Source organism: Lepisosteus platostomus, chromosome 3, assembly GCF_059453375.1.
Source record: "Lepisosteus platostomus isolate fLepPlt1 chromosome 3, fLepPlt1.hap1, whole genome shotgun sequence".
In the NCBI taxonomy this organism is placed as follows: Eukaryota; Metazoa; Chordata; class Actinopteri; order Semionotiformes; family Lepisosteidae; genus Lepisosteus; species Lepisosteus platostomus.
Window position 1 is genome coordinate 35,123,066 of NC_142613.1, and position 17,437 is coordinate 35,140,502.

Genomic DNA, 17,437 nt, shown 5'->3' on the forward strand with positions numbered 1-17,437 from the left:
ATTGTTAGGAGGATATGATTGGTAAAGGGCAGTGGGAATTTTGACCAGGATGCTGGGCCTGATCCTTGAGAAAAGCCCTGGGATTTTTAATGACCACAGAGAGTCAGGACCTTGGTTTTGCGTCTCATCCATAGGATGATACCTTTTTACAGTATAGTGTCCCTATCATTATACTGGGGCATTAGGACTCACACAGACTGCAAGGTGAGCACCCCCTACGAGCCCCACTAACACCTCTTATAGCAGAAACCTTAGCTTTCCCAGGAGGTCTCTCATCCAGGTACTGACCAGGCTCAAACCTGCTAAGCTTCAGTAGGTTGTCAGTTGTGAGTTGCAGGGCGATAAAGCTGCAAAGCAGCACTAATGTCTAATAAAACTGACTTAGACACTCAAAAACATTAGATGGTTGTAGTTTCAGAGAAGACAAAGATTTTGGTATTGATTCTTTTACCAATTGTTAGACAATTGTCCGTGTGACAATTAAAATAGACAGCGACTTCCAGTGCTCTCTTGACCTCTGCTAGCTAAGAAGAGAACAGAGCTCTCTTCTCTGATGTACTGCATCAGAGGAAGAAGGGAAGAAAGACAGGACCAACTGATGGATACCTGTGGCTTTTGAAAGGTGTTTTATTGGAAAGTATTCTTGGTATTCACAGACAGTTAGCAGGTTATTGAATTTATAGAGTGTTTATAAAGTGGCATCTCAAAGAGCTTTATAGGTTTATAAAAAGTCCAAACCAAAAGCCTTTATACTTTATACTAGACTTTATAAGGAAATAAAGCACTTTATAATTATAAGGAAAACAAATGACAAAACAAGCACATATACGAAAGACAATTTGTTAGAAGTGCAGCAGAAGATGCACTCAGGGTAGGTGACTCAATGATATCCTGGGCATAGAAGGCCAAAACACAGAGAAAGTCAGAGAGTGGCCGAGGAAGAGCTCCATATTTCACTGTCACTGTCACTGTGTGCTTGGATGAAATGAACATTTGGGACTAGTCTATTTTTTTCCAAAATAAAAATTTAATCTACATTTAAAATAAGATGGAGTGCTAAAGATAAAGTGTTTAATAAAAAAAGCAAGAAAAACCTATTTATCTTCTGAACATATTTCAGATCTCAGAAGCTATGGCCCACAGTGGTCTGAAGCCCTGTTCTCTCACTGCTATGGACAATCCTAGAGTCATGCTAAGACAGCCAAGGTCAAGTACAGAAAAGGTTTCTCTGGCTATACAACATGCATTAGTTCTATATCATGATGAGTGAACTGTACAGCCATGGCAACCAATGGGACCAATTTATAGAATAAGGATCCCAATTTAAAGATCTATGCCACGTACAAGGATGATTCCTCCTTCAAAAGGTAATCACAGAATTAGATCATATTCCTGAGACACTACTATGTTCAGGATTTTTCAGAGGTTAAAAGGCTCATATAGTTATAAATGAAACGGTTTATATCTAATGTGTAAAAAAAAGTAATACCTGGATACATTCAATAAGCATCCAAAAAAAAGGGTGCTAAAATTGAAAATCTGTGGAAAAATTAAGTAGAATATTTGTCCATCTATTCACTGTCCATCTACTCCCAATTCAGGATTTTGGGAGAGCCTACAAGTAATGGGCACATTACACTAGTCACACTAGGGCCAGTTTTCCCAGAAGACAATTAAGCTACCAGTCTCTTTGGACTGTAGAAGGAAACTGGAACCCGTGCAAACATGGGGAGAACATACAAACTCCATGCAGATAGCACCCCAAGCCAAAAATTGAACTCAGGGCCCCAGCACTGCAAGGCAGCAAGGCAGCAATGCTAAGCACTGCGCCACCATGCCACCTATTATTGTTCTTGTGAATCTCAGCCAGTGTCGACTGGCAACATAACCCAATTTAAAGGCGGCAATATCTGCATAAAGAGCACAAAGTGCATCTCAAAACATTTAGCTATTTAGAAGTCATACTGTATAAAGGTATATTTTTTTCAAAATAGGTGTGCAACCAATAATTTATAGCAATCAAATTAATGCGTAATACTGTATAAAACAACCTCTTCTAGAAGTGATTTTTTAGGCATAATAAGCTATACTTTAGCTTTTTAGTAGTTGTGTTTGCCTCAGAAATAATTTGCTCCAATTTTTCATACCAAGATAAGAAAGAAACACTGAAAGGACTTGATTGAAAATAGTTATGGATGAGAAGGAGCTGCACCAATATAATTGTCTTTAAATGTAATTACTTTCATCAATAAAGGATATGATGGAATCTAATAGTTTCCTCTGGTAACTCTCCCACGGAAAGTTTGTTGTATAGTGCAAACCTTGTCAAATAACTTCATTTTAGAAAGAAGGAAAAGAAAATGCTTTACATTTAATATAGGTTCACCCTTTATCTGTGATGATTCTCCTGTAGAAAATGTGGGGATAATATAGGGATAGAGGGATAATGCCATTTTAAAATGAGTAAAAGCTCCACCATTATTAAGAGGTTTGGTTCACTCATCTGAGGAATTTTTCCCTCTAGACGTTCTCCTCTTACCTAAACTGAAGTTAATAAAACACCTATACCTATATATAGATAGATAAATGGAATACAATTCAGTTCAGTCATTGGACTTGCAATGCAATTACAGCAATCCATCTCTACTCTGATAACAAATATACTAGTGCTGTGTGTACAGTAGGTCTACGTACAAGAGGAAATTTCTTTTAACAATGTTAGTGACTGCAATCCCTCGGCATTGTAGAAATTTTCTAGGAATATGAATTGAAGTTTTGTTAAATTTTCACAATGCCTCTTTACATTGCCCAGAAATCTCTTCTTATTGAAACATAGTTTAATTTCTGAATGCTATTGACAACAGTAACTGTAAACACATTTATGATTTTTCAGATCTTAACAACAGAAGGTCTAAAGAAGGTCTGTTTTAACAATACTATCAAATGTTAGTTTAAGATTCTGATGCTTTGGGATAAGTAAAAAAAAACATATACACCAATCCCTCAATATCTGATCAGCCAGTTTACGAATTTTCGATAGAAATAACCATGCATTTTCACACTTGAGATTTTCACTTCATTGAAATTGTCTTTCAGATCTTAATGGAAGACACTTTGTATATATCATGACAACCCTCTATACAGGTCACCAATACGTCTGCATTAGTGACGTATTGATTAGAATTTAGAATTAACATTTTTAGAAATAACATTTGTTTAACTATTGTTACTGGATAAATAGGATAATTAACTATTCTAAACAAAGCAACAGTAATTCTCTGACAATTCAGAGCTGTCTTAGGATAAAAATAAGTAGCACTGTGATTTTCTTAATCTTGGGAATGAATCAGACAATTTCACTTGTCATGGGTCTTTTACTTTAGTCGACACATTTTCACCTTATGAACTGTTTTGGAGGAATGAATAAGGTTTGTGAATTGAGAGATTGGTGTATATACAGTACAGTATATTCATCCAAAAAATAAGAATCTAGCTTTCAGTTGCTTAGAACACATCTTGCAGTGCTTTATTCTATATCATAATTAATTCCAATGCTAGCTCATAATAAAAAGAAACAACACATAAAATGTTAACATTTTTAATTTGAAAGAAAATACAAACAAATATTGAAGAAAAGCTGTTGACAATTAAATACCAAACAGCAAAATCCAGCTCGTTTTTTATGGTTATGCTGGTAGCAACGTGAAAAAACTACGGTAATTATGACAGGTCACATGCATAAAATGAATTGCTAACTCGTTCTTAAAATTGAATACTGCTGCTTCTTTCTTCTTCTTCTGATGATGAACTAAAGCCATCGGTATCTGCCTTTTTTTATGAGTAAATGTGAAATTTAATCCCCTGCAGTTACTTCATGTGATTAGTTCTATTGAATAACTGCTAAGAACAGAGTTCTGTACAAATGATTAGCACCTGATATTCAACACTTATCAGCATAAAGTGAGAAGTGTTTAGAACAGCTGGCGTCTCAAAATTGTGACTGGGTGACAATGGGTGCAAATCAGGATACACCCTGCACTTGACACCAGTCCATTGCAGGGTGTATCTTGATTTGCACCCATTGTCACCCAGTTTGGGCTCCAGCTCACCACAACACTGTAATGGATCAAACTGAAAACAAGTGGATGGTGTAACAGTGATGTGCTATTACAGTTTCCGACATTCAAGAGAAACATTTACAATATTATACCAATGTGCATCTCAGCACTGCTTAAATTATGGAAGACAAAAAAAAACTTCTGAAAAGTAAACTATGACATTAAGAGTGGTAGTGCCTGACATTTTCCAGTGAACAGCCTGCTAGATCAGGTAAAATAAAAGAAAAACTATTTAATACTACAATCTATATACACAACTGAGTCACTGTAGAGTTCCATTGTATAGAAAGGCTTAAATTATACTGTATGTTTTTAAAAGAAAATAGAAATAGAATCCCAGTCTATTATTAAAGACATACAGCTACCCTAAAAGATACAAGAACTAAAAAAGAACTATTGAGGAGGCTAACCATTTAAAAAAATGACAGATTCAAAAACTGTAAAATGCAGTTATTACTTTTAAACCAATGAAACATGAGTCAAAGTTGTCTTCAATTAAAAGCTTTAGGTTTTCTTTGAAATGAGTCATCCTTTCTTTTCTTAAAACATAAAAGAACCATGGTACACGAATAAGAAATGGTTACAGATAAAACACAATGTGCTATGAAATGTGTAATTTGCCAGCATACTCTCTACCCTTGCTTCTTCAAAATGAATAACAGTTTAAACATCTAATGAAACACTGTGCGGTATACAGCAGGATCAAATAAAGATACAGTACATTCATCTATCATTCTCTAACCACTTCTTTTAATACATGGGGGAGCCAGAGGAGGCAGAATACAGCCTGGACAGGATACCAGCCTATCACAGGGTATGGCAGAGCACACATGGACTCCTAGGACCAACCAGTATGTTTTAGAAGTGTGGAAAGTGAAGCACCCAGAGGAAACCCATGTAAACATGGGAGGAACATACTGTATAAACTCCACACAGACAGCACCCCAGGTCCAGAATTGAACTCAGGGTCCCAGCGCTGCAAGGCAGCAATGCTAACCACTGCGTTGCCCTAAATACAGATACAATACTTACAAATATAGATATTTCATGTTTGTAGTGTTTCAGAAGACAAAAGAGGCAGCACAGCTCTTGAAATAGGAATCTTAAGTCTGAACTTAACAGTGCAGCTCATTGTTTAACACTGATAAAAGCCAGACACATCTAAGGGAAAAAATGCCTAGTGGATTGTTCATCTTAACTAAACTGATCTGGATGACTGTTCTAGATATAGACTACACGGATTCTGTGGACCTTCATTTATAGTGTAAAATACAGACCTGACCTGACTCCCCAACATTTGAAAATTCTCCTACTCAGCTACAGGGTTCACTAAAGCACTTTTCTCAGAATTGCTTCTTACAAGGTACAATGTACCTTCCACTGAACTTTTCTTTAACGGAAGAAATTTTGCATGGGGATTTCTAACCTTGACATTTACATTTTATTAATTCTTTATTATTACACATTGAATATAGTATTTTATGTACCTGTAAGCTCAGTACTATATTCATTTAATATTTGTTTATTAAATACTGTATGGATGAACAGGATTAATGCATGTTTGTTCCATTTGTGTCCCTTAGGAATTACTGTATACTTTCCTTAACAAACAAAACAGAACATTTTATTTTCAGCTTTCAGTAGTATTGGGGATGACATCAGTGCAAATCTGCAGACGTGCACTGAAAACAATTTAAAAGGAAAATAATTATGAATTAACAGGAAAATAATACAGCTGATGAAAAAAAGAAAAAGCACTGCACTATTTTAATAAACATAGGGCATAGTGTATACATATTTATGTTAGTCATTAAACAAGTCCCTGTTATATAAAGTACTTGAAAGTATCTGAGGTGGCGACAAACTGAGGAAATGATCTGAATGTTACACAGCACCAAATTGTCTTAGCCTGGCTCAGAAATATTATATATTTTGACAGACTGACATTACAGCAGAGTTTCAACATTCTCACCCCTTGACCACAGACACACAGACACTGACTGTCTGAATGAAAGGACAAGACACCTGCTAAGACACTAAGCAGTCTGTGTATCATTGTAACAATCAAGAATGGGAAAGGGCTCAGAGAACTTCCAGCCTTCCCAGTCTTCAGCATTGTGGAGGTATAGGTAGTTCAGGTGGGTACACCCGAAAAAGGTTCCAAGGCCCAAATGTTGTGTTTTCTTTCTTCTCTTTTCAGCATGGAATAAACCTTTTACTTGTTCCTTTGTGGAGGTATAGTTAGGGCTTGTAACTGGAAGGCTGTGGGTTCATCCTGGGCAGCACCTTTTTGTTGTATCATTGAGCAAGGTACTTCACTCAGACTGCTTTAGGAAAATACCCCAATGTAGAAAAATAAGTTACCTTGGGTAAAAGAAACAAGCCATGTAAATAATTAATAATTAAGAAGACAGGGGGCATGCAAGCATGTTAGCAAGGGTCAAGGACAGTAATTGCAAGTTTGCAAAAAAGGAGGTCATTTAGTTTGCTTGATTTTTGGTAGCAAAGTTATCTGAGGATCTCATTCAGCTGTTTCTTGTTAGACGTAATGGCATCGGCTTCGATAACATGGTTGGTCAGTTTGTACAGTAAGTGCACTCAAGAATATGAAAAGATGTGCTTACCACATATGGCGGCAGCAAAGTATTTGTGTCTTATTGAGCTAAAACAAAATGTGCTATCCAGAAGACAGTTACAGTTACACAGTTACTCAACTCTGTTGCCGTACAATTTCCACCATGCCATCATCAGAATTCCCTCTTCACAGATGAGAAATCCATACTTCATTGTACAAACTTTGTCTGGGCTTGTTCCTAGACATCTTAAGTGCTTCTTGTTCGGCCAGTGTACTCTTCTGACCTGAACTTGAACCTGATCAAGCACCGCTGGAACCAGCTGGGAAGACAGGTGGCACAGAGTGCTAACCAACCAGGTTATGTACTGAGGTTTGAAGCATGTAGCATGTCTATTTCTACACAGAAATACTGTCTACACAGCTACTGACTGTTGCTGACCTAAGTTAGCTCAGCACTTTCTTCCAGGACTCAATAGTTTGTCAAGTAAATCAAAGAGTAGAAGAATATCTCTAATGTACTATAAGGATAATTCATATTTAAAACCAAACTGTAGACTCCATTTAACTGGAATTGTAAATATATTTTTCTTATGTTATCTACATATTGTGTTTAATTTATTATTTTAATTAATAAATCATTTTTAGTGGGATGTGGGACTGAAAACATTTCTAGGATGTCATCATTCTTTTCATATTCATCCCTTAAGAAACTCATTTACTTTTTTTACATTATGATTTAATACATTTAACAAAATATTATTGGAATAGTTTCATAATATCACACTATTTGTAAGGCCTCTGAGCAAAGTGCATTGAAGCTTTATTGACATGAGCACTGAATGTGAAGTTAAATCAATGAAAATATCAAGAAGCATCATAGTGTCTGGCTTCCTGTCATAGTGTGAACTGAAGTGGTGCATGATGGCCCACTTTTTCCACACCTGTTTATAATTCTTCAGTGTGTGTTCACTTGCACAGCAGATTGGCTTTTTATTATGTTCTGTTTTATAGCTGTTGCTAGAAATAGGAGAAACAAACAAAGCATGAACCACTATGAACCGCGTAGCATCTATGTGTAAATAGGACCTACATTATTTTCTGTGGGACCTCAAAGTAACACAAAAGGGTCGGAATAACGTAGATACAAACAATATATGGTGAGAAATAGGGAAAGTATCAAAATTCATCAGTATCATAATTAATCCACATGCAGTGTGAGGCAATTTCCAAATAACCTAATAATAAGAGAAGTCTATTTCATTGCAAAGTCAGTTTAAAATTCACTTAAATCCATTATATCATCCTCTGTACAGCTATCTTGAGTGATGCTGTTACAGTACATGATTGTTTCTATCCCCAGGACCATTATTAACAACTACTCAATTTTACAGGGCGATCTCTCCATAGGTACCCTTTTTTTCTGACCGCCCAATCATCTCATACCGCCAACCACCCAATCTACGTAAACTTCTTCTACGTTCACAGCTCCCTTGACCGCACTCGGCAATCATCCACACCAGGCACCTTCCCCTGCAACAGAGCTCGCTGCATCACCTGCAAATACCTAGCTAACAACACACTCATTCAGGGCCCCTCAGGTCAATTCCAGATCACCCAGACCACATTCTGTACCTCCAGCAACCTCATTTACTGTATCTCCTGCATAAAATGCCCAGCTATGTACAGTACGTTCGGGAAACCGGAAGGAATCTAGGAGACCGCTTCAGAGAACATGTTCAGGCTCTGAAGATGAAAGATTTCTCCAAGCCCATAGTTTCTCATTTCACCACAGATGGCCATGAACACACTGATCTCTCTGTCTCTGTTCTCAAAGAAGAGTTTCTCAACTCCCATAGCAAAAAGACAACACAAACGAAACTAGGTTCACACCATCCACCTTCTCTCAATGACCAATTTATTTTCATGTAATCTTCTCTATTCTCATGCAGGTTTTGACTTCACACCTTTCTTCACCCCTCTCCACTTTGCACTTCCTGAGTGGCCTCTCTGCCTCTCCTGCCTCCTCCCCTCTCCCAGCTTTTGTTCTCCTGTGCTATTTAATCTTTGCTGTCTGCCCTGTCTTTCTCGCCCCTGAAGAAGACTTCACAGCCGAAGACTTCTCTTTTATGCATGGAATAAACCTATTACTTGTTCCTTTGCAGACTACGCATGCTGAAGCAGCTACCCACCCGAGCTACATGATTGTTACATACTAGTAATGGTGATGATAAATCCATTTCTGTTTGTTCTGGTGAATTTTTACACACAGAGATATAGCTCTAAAGACAATATAATGTACATTCACTATACAGCATATACAGTACATGTACAGTATACGGAGTACATATCCTTTCTACCACCTAGTTTATTCATTGTGTGACATAAAGATCATTTAGACTATTACAGATATTTAGACTATTCTAGAACACTCTAGACCAGTGGTTCTCAAACTTTTTGGACCAAGTACCACCCCTGATCAAACCAAAGCATCCAAGTACCACCTACAAGTCATATTCTCATAGGAACCCTAGAAAATCTCAACGACCAACATGAGCGCACGTGTGTGCACACACTCACATACACATAATAAATATTATAATAAACTTTATTTGATATAGCGCCTTTAAAGGTGGCTTCTCAAAGCGCTTTACAGAAAAAACAGGAACAACAACAAATAAAAATAAACAATAAAAAAGCACTAATTCAGTGAGAGGGGTGAACCTGTTTAGTCGAGCAAAGCAGATGTGAATTCATTTTTCGAGCCTTGATACAATTCACAATAGAGTCTAACAGATTTTAAATCATCATTTTCTTGACGGCAAAGGTCTCGCGGTGGATGCTGCAATGCGTCCATTCATTTCTGGAGCAACCTCTCTAATTCGTGCAACTACACCGCTTTGTCGGCTTGTCATTGCTCTAACCGTCTGTACAAACTCCTACACATTTTATCCAGCCGATGACATTCTCTTCGATAAATTCATTCAGAAGTTGAAATATGTGCTCTCCTGTAGTTCCCATTGGTAGCTGCTTACAGAACGGAAAGTCCTCATGGGACGTACCCTCAAACTCGTATCTAACGTAAACGAGCAACTTGGCCAAATCGACTACAGACTCATCTAATTGCAGTGAAGAACATCTGCTCATCCTAACGCGCTCTATCAGTGTACTTTTGATATCATCCGCCATTTGAATAATTCTATGAGTGACTGTGTCTTTCAGAGGGGGCAGCAGGTCGAGTTGTTTAGCACCTTTTTCTCCACACATAATACGTGTCAGCTTTTTTGCCAACGGTAAATAAGGTTCTTCAAAACTAGTTTGGGGCTTACCTGCTGTATCGTAGTACGTAGGCTGCGTATTCTACGCCTCTTAAAATAGAAAAGATGAAAACCCGTCCCGATTTTTTAGCGCACACAACAAAGTTCCAGGGTCATATGGCATACGAGTTGGCGGCTCTCTGCATACCACTCCTGGTACGCGTACCACAGTTTGAGAACCACTGCTCTAGACCATTCCAAATGAGAATATTTTGAAATGTGTGCATGACTCTAAATAAAGTAAAGTAAAGATTGAATTATAGCTTATATTTTTAATACTTTTTCGGAATGATCCTCTCTGCCACCCCACCATAGTACCCCCCCCCCCACATATTATTCACAACATGATCTCAACAACAAATCTCATAAATTAAAAAAAAAACTTTTTTACACTTGCTTATTTTAGACAAAATGTAATATTTTGTCTCATTTTTTAAACAGAGAGATTATAGTATAATTAATATGCATATGGAACACACTAAATAGAACTGACTGTAAGCTAAAATCTTAAGCATGATGTCAGAGCCAGAGCCACACATAAAATGGGCAAATAATGCTAAGGAAATGTTCTAAACCTTTCCTGTCAAGGTGACTTCTGGGGAGTATTTGACACACTCAATCATACTTTTAAATGCTAAATACAATAACAGTATCACGCATTCAGGTGTTCTTATTGCTCAAAAGCAGCCACTGACCTTCAGTGTATAGACTCCCATTCGACCAGGTACTTTGTAGAAAATTCCCTCTTCTCCTCGAGAATTGGTGTGCAGCATGGCATTTAAACAAGCCAGAGGAGACGTCCCACTAGAATCAGAGAAAGAAAACAGCTGGTGAGACTAGAGCAGTCTACTTCTGCTAAAATCATGCTGCAGCATTAATGTTTGGAGTTAAAATAGAACCATGTATTGGCCACAAGATGGTAATGATGGAAACTCATGAAAAAAACATAACTGGAAGAAATAACAGTGAACGCTACTTTACCTGCTCTTACTTAATTGACAAATAAGCCCTAAACTGTTTTCATTCAAAATACCGCTAGGTGTATATGTACAGTATACACACATTTTAAAATCACTTTTGCTTTTATGTTACAACTATGTTCCAAAAGGATTTGCAAATGCTTATTTGATGCTGTCCTCAATACAAAGGTTTCACTGCCCTGCCACTGATACCAAAATGGTAATAATGAAAAAGGATGCAGAGACTACAGACTACTGTACATTGTTATAAACAGCAGGAGAAAACGAAACAATATCTCGACAAACAGTAAAGAAGGAAAACACATAACAGAACAGAATTAATGAGGAATGTTTATGGGTAAAGGGCAAATTATTCAGGTGAGGACAGACAAGGATCAGGAAAGAAGCTACTGTAAAGGAAGTCTAACAACATGCATCTACTGTAGCTACCTCGTCTTTGTTGTGTATTTCGAGGGACAGTTTCAGAATGTTTTTTCAGTGCAAAGAAAATGGCACACTTCGTTGCCGTGAATCACCTCAGCTTATTAAGAATTAAAATTGATTTGCCATAAGAATTTAATCACGACTACAAAGACGAGGAGGCCATTCAGTTCATCATGTTGTATATTAATTGTAATGCAGCACAAAGTAGGAGCTGCTATTCAGGTTCAGAAAAAAAATCTGTTGGCAGGAGGAGCATTAGACAAAAAAAACAGATAACTGCCCTGTATGGTTTTGTTTGATGTTTGTGGTACAGAGTGTTATCAGCTTATGTTGGATCAACAAAGTACTTGTTGTATAAACACAGTAGGAAAAAAATAAATTATTTTACAGTACAACAGGTAATTTCAATATTTACAGGAAGATAATCACTTTAATGGATAAGCTGATGCCATTTAATTTTTTTTCAGGTTTATTAAGATCCATTATGTAAGACACTTTTTAAGTACAGTAGCACACACTAACACTCTGAAATAACTTTCGTTCATCACAATCACCCTTAATATTCTATATCTATTTTGATTGATTGAATTTCTTTTTTCCCCAAATTGTTTTCACAATCCTTTGCTATATAAAATAGAAGCCTTTGCGCTTTACAGAATGCATTCCACACTGAAATCTGAACTTTTAATAGAGAATGCATGAGTCAAATTTTAAATGAATGTAACGATAACAAGGAGGGGTCAAATATGTTCACACACCAGCAGTTAGTAAACTGGTAAATGTTAATGAAATCTTACTAAGAAAGAAAGGATGTATATGTAACGCTGGTGAAGCTTGACTGTATGCTCCTTTCTTTTGATTTTGTTTTAAAATCATTTCACTTGCTCCCATGAAATTACCCCTAGCAACAGATTACACACCTCTCAATCAGAAAACTGCAGACAGATGTAATAAACAGAATTTTGTGAAACAGAAGAACCATGTGAAAATCTGGAACAAGCTAGCAGCCAGGTTTTCAACTGTTTTAGGTTGAGAGCCTCGAAGAGGACAGAGAGGAGGAGTGCGAGGAGGTGCGAAAAGTCAGTGTTTCGGATAACAGAGAAGCAGGTGACAATTAAAAGAGAAGATTGGTAGTTATGGCAACAGTGACAGTAGAGGCAAAAAGAGGAAAACAATTAAACACCCAAACAGACTTGACTATGAAAGGTCGTGGCTAATGACTTCTTAACCAGCACTCAACGTGATGCTGATTTAAAGTTTCAGATGAGATCTCATCACGTTAAACAAAACAGTAAAGACATGTGTTTTCAAAAGCCAGTACAGTATGTGCAAAGGACCCCCAGCTCAGATGACAAAATCATACTTACTTGTAGTGGTCAAGAAAAATAGGCAAAAGGTGGCCCAAATGTTAAGTAACACTCAAGCATAAAGCTGTTAACATGGATGTCTGGGCTTGTTTTCTCAACGCACAAAGTGGAGAAATAGGCCAGTAAAAACAAGGAACAATATCTTTGCATTATCTAATGTTATACAATTTGTGACAGTTTGTCGGTAACTTTTTCACATGTATAAATATACAGTATGTGTAGACTCTTGCTATCTTTGGTGTACTACAGTAAAATTTCAAGATAGCCCCATAATTTTGACAACCAATTGATTGTTCTCTTTCTGTACAGGTAAGTGCCATTTGGATAGTGTCTAGATTTTTCTTAAACATCAGAAATATACGTTTGCACATTATTAAACTATTAAACAATTACAATATTTTTTCGATAAAAAGGATAAAAAATGAAAACTGAACATTCCAGTGACAAGTTTCCTTGTTATTATTATGGTGGAAGATTATATTTAGTTTCACCTTATGTTAAATTTTAAACATGATGCATTTACATTCATTGGTTAGCAGTTACTGGACACAACACGCACAAAAATACTTCAGTACTTAATAATACTTAATAAGCATTCAGGAATGACACTGTCTACAGAGTACAGTCACAAATTTTGCAGTTTGTAGAAAGTTGAAAGACCAGATCAGCTCACTTAATTGTTACACTTTTCAGAGCTCTATACAGCTTTCACATCACAGAGCATAATCAAGGCTTGTTGTTTCCTCTTTAAGCCTCTTCACCACTCACACTTGCACAGTAGACATGGCCATACACTCATTCCCACAAATATTTGTCAGGCCAGCATTTTCTATATTTTCTAAGCATTCACGGGTTTTGCACTCTCTGTTTTGAGACATGTGATCACTGCTGTCTTCGCACAATTTCCATGCATGGTACTGGAAGGATTGCTCCTTAACAAGACAAACGGGTAGTTTGCGACTTGCACTGACTACATAGTACCTTTTGCAAATGAAAAATGAAATCTACATACGTTCTAAATGCACTTTGAGCACCTATAATTTGTACAGTTATAGTTTTTTGCCACGTTTCATTTGTTCTGATAGTTCTGTAACAAATAGAATTGAACTGTATACAGGGAAATCCTCAAGTAAAGGTGGTAGTATTTTTTTTTCAGGTTATTTTTAAACAAGTTCTTCTGTAGGTAAAGATTTTAAAACCAAGCTCAGCTTTGTCAGGCAGGCTGTTTTTAACAAACAACACCAGATCTCGTGAAAAGATAACATCACGTTTCAGCATAAATGGCAACAAATACAATCATTCCGACTAAAAAGACAACCTTCAGCTCAGTCTTGCAAATTATTTTGCATTATGAATTCATGATAAGCCACTTGCTTTACCACAGTCTAACATATGTTTAAAAAATGGAAAAAGAAAATGCACACTGTACCTTTCACAAAATTATTACTCCATGATTTCGAAAGAGGCAAAAGACAGAGACTGGGAGCATAAACATTAAAAAAATCCATAATCCTATGTGGCTCAGCATGCTAGCTCATGCTGGCATAGCTGACAGCCTCCGGTAACATTCAAGCTGAAGATGTTCTTAATTTGCAAATAAAAGCTACAGCTACCAAGACCATCCTCATGCACTGAATAAGGTTTGACTCGTCAACTGTTTTCACTTGAAGCAATAATGTGACTTTCTTTTGTTTTTTGTAGTCAGGCCAACATCTTGTTAATCCCATGCAGCGGTAATACAGAGGGGGTTAAGGTTAGTGAATTCAGGACAGGTAAAACAAGTTTTTCTTACCTTCTGGAGGACAACAGAGACAATGAAACCAAAAGGCAAAGAAATACAACAATTAGAATTAAATGGAGACAAAAGACTCTACAAAAAATCCAAAAAGAAACAATGTGTAGATTTCATTTCAACACTTCTTAATAAAGAACCTTAAATAATAAGAAATAAGATTTCTGCTCCCAAGATAGGAAAGATACAACCATTTTCTGTAAAGCAGAGTGACTGTTGAAAAACAGAAGTAATATATGCTATTTAATAATGGCCATGACGATTAAGAGCATTTCCATTTTAAAATATCAACTACATTTTAAAACTAGCCAAATGTAACTTTCTTTGTGCAGTAAATTGTTAAAGAGGCTGATCTATTCTTGAGCCATCAAGGTTTGAATTAGGAGTTGGGATGCCAAGATGCAGTAGACATACTGTATATGGAATAATAAGTGGAAACAAAATATGACATTACATTTAAAATTCTTAATGCAGTTTAAAGAAGGCATGTAAATATTGCCACTCTGTGTAAATACAAAATAATAGATAATCACATGCAAAACAAATGTAAAATGAAATAAACATTATGGCTATATACTGTATTACCACCTCAATTTCAAAAGGCCTGGCTCTTCCACATACAATAGCAAATCCTAAGAAACTATGAATATTATATAAGGCATCTCAGTTAGATACGATAAATATCTAACAATGCACTCAAAAGACAGATAATCAAAGTTTTTCAAATATATTACACAATGCACAACATTTAAATGTTCATAAATCTTCATTTCTGCTAATGCATATACTATGCAAGTCCATGCAACCAGATACACTGTAAAATAAACCCCCCGCTACTGTACTGTAAGTTAAAAACAAAAGGTATTCAATCACAGAAAGTTTCCTTTGAATTAAATAATCAATTAGAAGTTAAAGATATCTACAGTAATTGCCCTGCTGCAACAATATCCAAAAAGACTTTTCAACTGCGCTGAGCAAGACCAATGTGAGACCAGCGCCCAGATGTGCCCCGTCAAGTTTGTTGGTTTTTTGAGTGATGACATTTACCTTATGAACTGTGATCTCACTACTCTTCTGTGCTGTTTCACTTAAGTTTAAAACCATTCTCTTAATACGTGTAGCCCAGATTTTCTACAAGTTTTTTTTTTTTTTACACTGGGTGAATGGATCTTTCGACTAACAGTATCACCTCTCAGTGCTGGGAGGTGATCCTACACTGACCCATAAGCATTCAGATACCATCAACTAACACTCTTCGAAACAACAGGCGTGCAGTTTATGGGTCAATTAGAGACACTCATCTCAAAAGAATATTTACCAGATTGTCAAAAAGAACTGTCAGAAATATGCCGATTTCATCAGACTGTACAGTATGTATTTACTAAAAAAAAATCTACATATGGAAAATCGGTAAAACTAAAGTTTTCTTTAACATGCACATTTTGTCTTTTTACATAGGCTTCACAAATCTTTCATTTGAAGTTTCACAAAAATGTTAGTTTGTGCTGTTAAAATTAAAATTATTAAAGTATTTACTATTTATTAAGTGATCATGGCTGATGTTTTCTTGTCTATTCTGACTTATTTCAGTACAGCTTTTCAATATAACATTATATAGTAAAATATGCCGTTGGTAAAATTATTTAACTAAAAACATCAATGATGGTGGAATCTGTTGCTTTTTGTGGAAATTTACAGAAACAACTGCTGTTCATGCTCTTGAAGGACTGAATCTTATCTTTTATACAACATACGTAACCTGAACATTCCTGTCATCATACCTGTAACCTGAGCATTGCCTAACATCCATGTAACCTGTTAACTAGAAGCATTGACGACCTATAAAGATGACTTTGCTCAATATGTTGAAACAATATGTTGTAAAAAAATGTTAAATAATTCTGATATAAATAATATGTAGACTGCTGACAGTTACAAATTATGAGTGTCTGACAGGGGAGAAAGGGGGGTGGAAGGCACTTCAACAGTCTTTTCAAGTGAAAGATAAGGAAATAGATTGAACTGAGAAAGTAGCCATTGTATTGTGGTTTTTGCGAGAAATGTTTGCACAGTACCTGGCTATAAAGGGATCCTGCCTAAGGGAACAGAGGCAACACCTCTTCTATCACACTGCTGTATCATGCCTGAACTTCAGCTGAAATAAAGGCCTGATGATTGCTTCACCTCTGAAGCCTGGTCTCCAGTTTTTCTCCCGGTCTCCTGACAAGGATTAATCTCACCCATTGGCCTTCACTGTTAAATCTGGTCTGTCACTGTTTCCTCCCAAACCTGTCTACTGGAGGATGTTCCCCACAGCAAATGCTGTGTGTGGTGAGCGTTCTGGCACACTATGGCTGCCGTCGCATCATCCAGGTGGATGCTGCACTTTGGTGGTGGTGGAGGGGAGTCCCCATTACCTGTAAAGCGCTTTGAGTGGAGTGTCCAGAAAAAGAGCTATATAAGTGTAAGCAATTATTATTAATTATTATTATTAAATGAAGAGGTGTTACAGGTAAGATTAGCCTTCCAAAACTTTGAAAATGTATCTTTGAGAAAATCATTTGTAATTGCATTTGCCAACTTTCAATTACTGATATTCATTAAATAACTTTTCATGCCTCACGTCTTAACAAAAGTTATGAAAGATGTGCATTATCACGTCCTTCCTACAGTATATGTCTCAATAAACATCAGATATGAGTTAATTCAAAATTCCAGGTTTTATTGTGAAGGCTGTGGTAGAGATCACTTCCATATACCTTCAGGGTTCTTGGGAACACTGCTTATCTATTCTGTAGCATCTGCCCATTTATTTGGAACTTTCACGATCTGGAGAGCCTCTTGCGGTGTGAATTTGCTGACAGGCTC

General features: G+C 36.6%; 1 protein-coding gene across 8 annotated transcripts in view; it reads right to left on the reverse strand.

Moving 5' to 3' along the window:
* asxl2 (ASXL transcriptional regulator 2) overlaps positions 1-17,437 on the reverse strand; it is a 130,735-nt gene that overhangs the window by 65,361 nt on the left and 47,937 nt on the right. For 7 of the 8 annotated variants that reach the window (XM_088625450.1, XM_088625452.1, XM_088625449.1 and 4 more), the window contains one exon: positions 10,703-10,811. In XM_088625450.1, the coding sequence (XP_088481576.1) occupies positions 10,703-10,811 (109 nt within the window). Of the gene's footprint in view, positions 1-10,702; positions 10,812-14,206; positions 14,444-17,437 lie in introns of those variants that run through there. The other variant, XM_088625455.1, reaches the window with a different exon arrangement.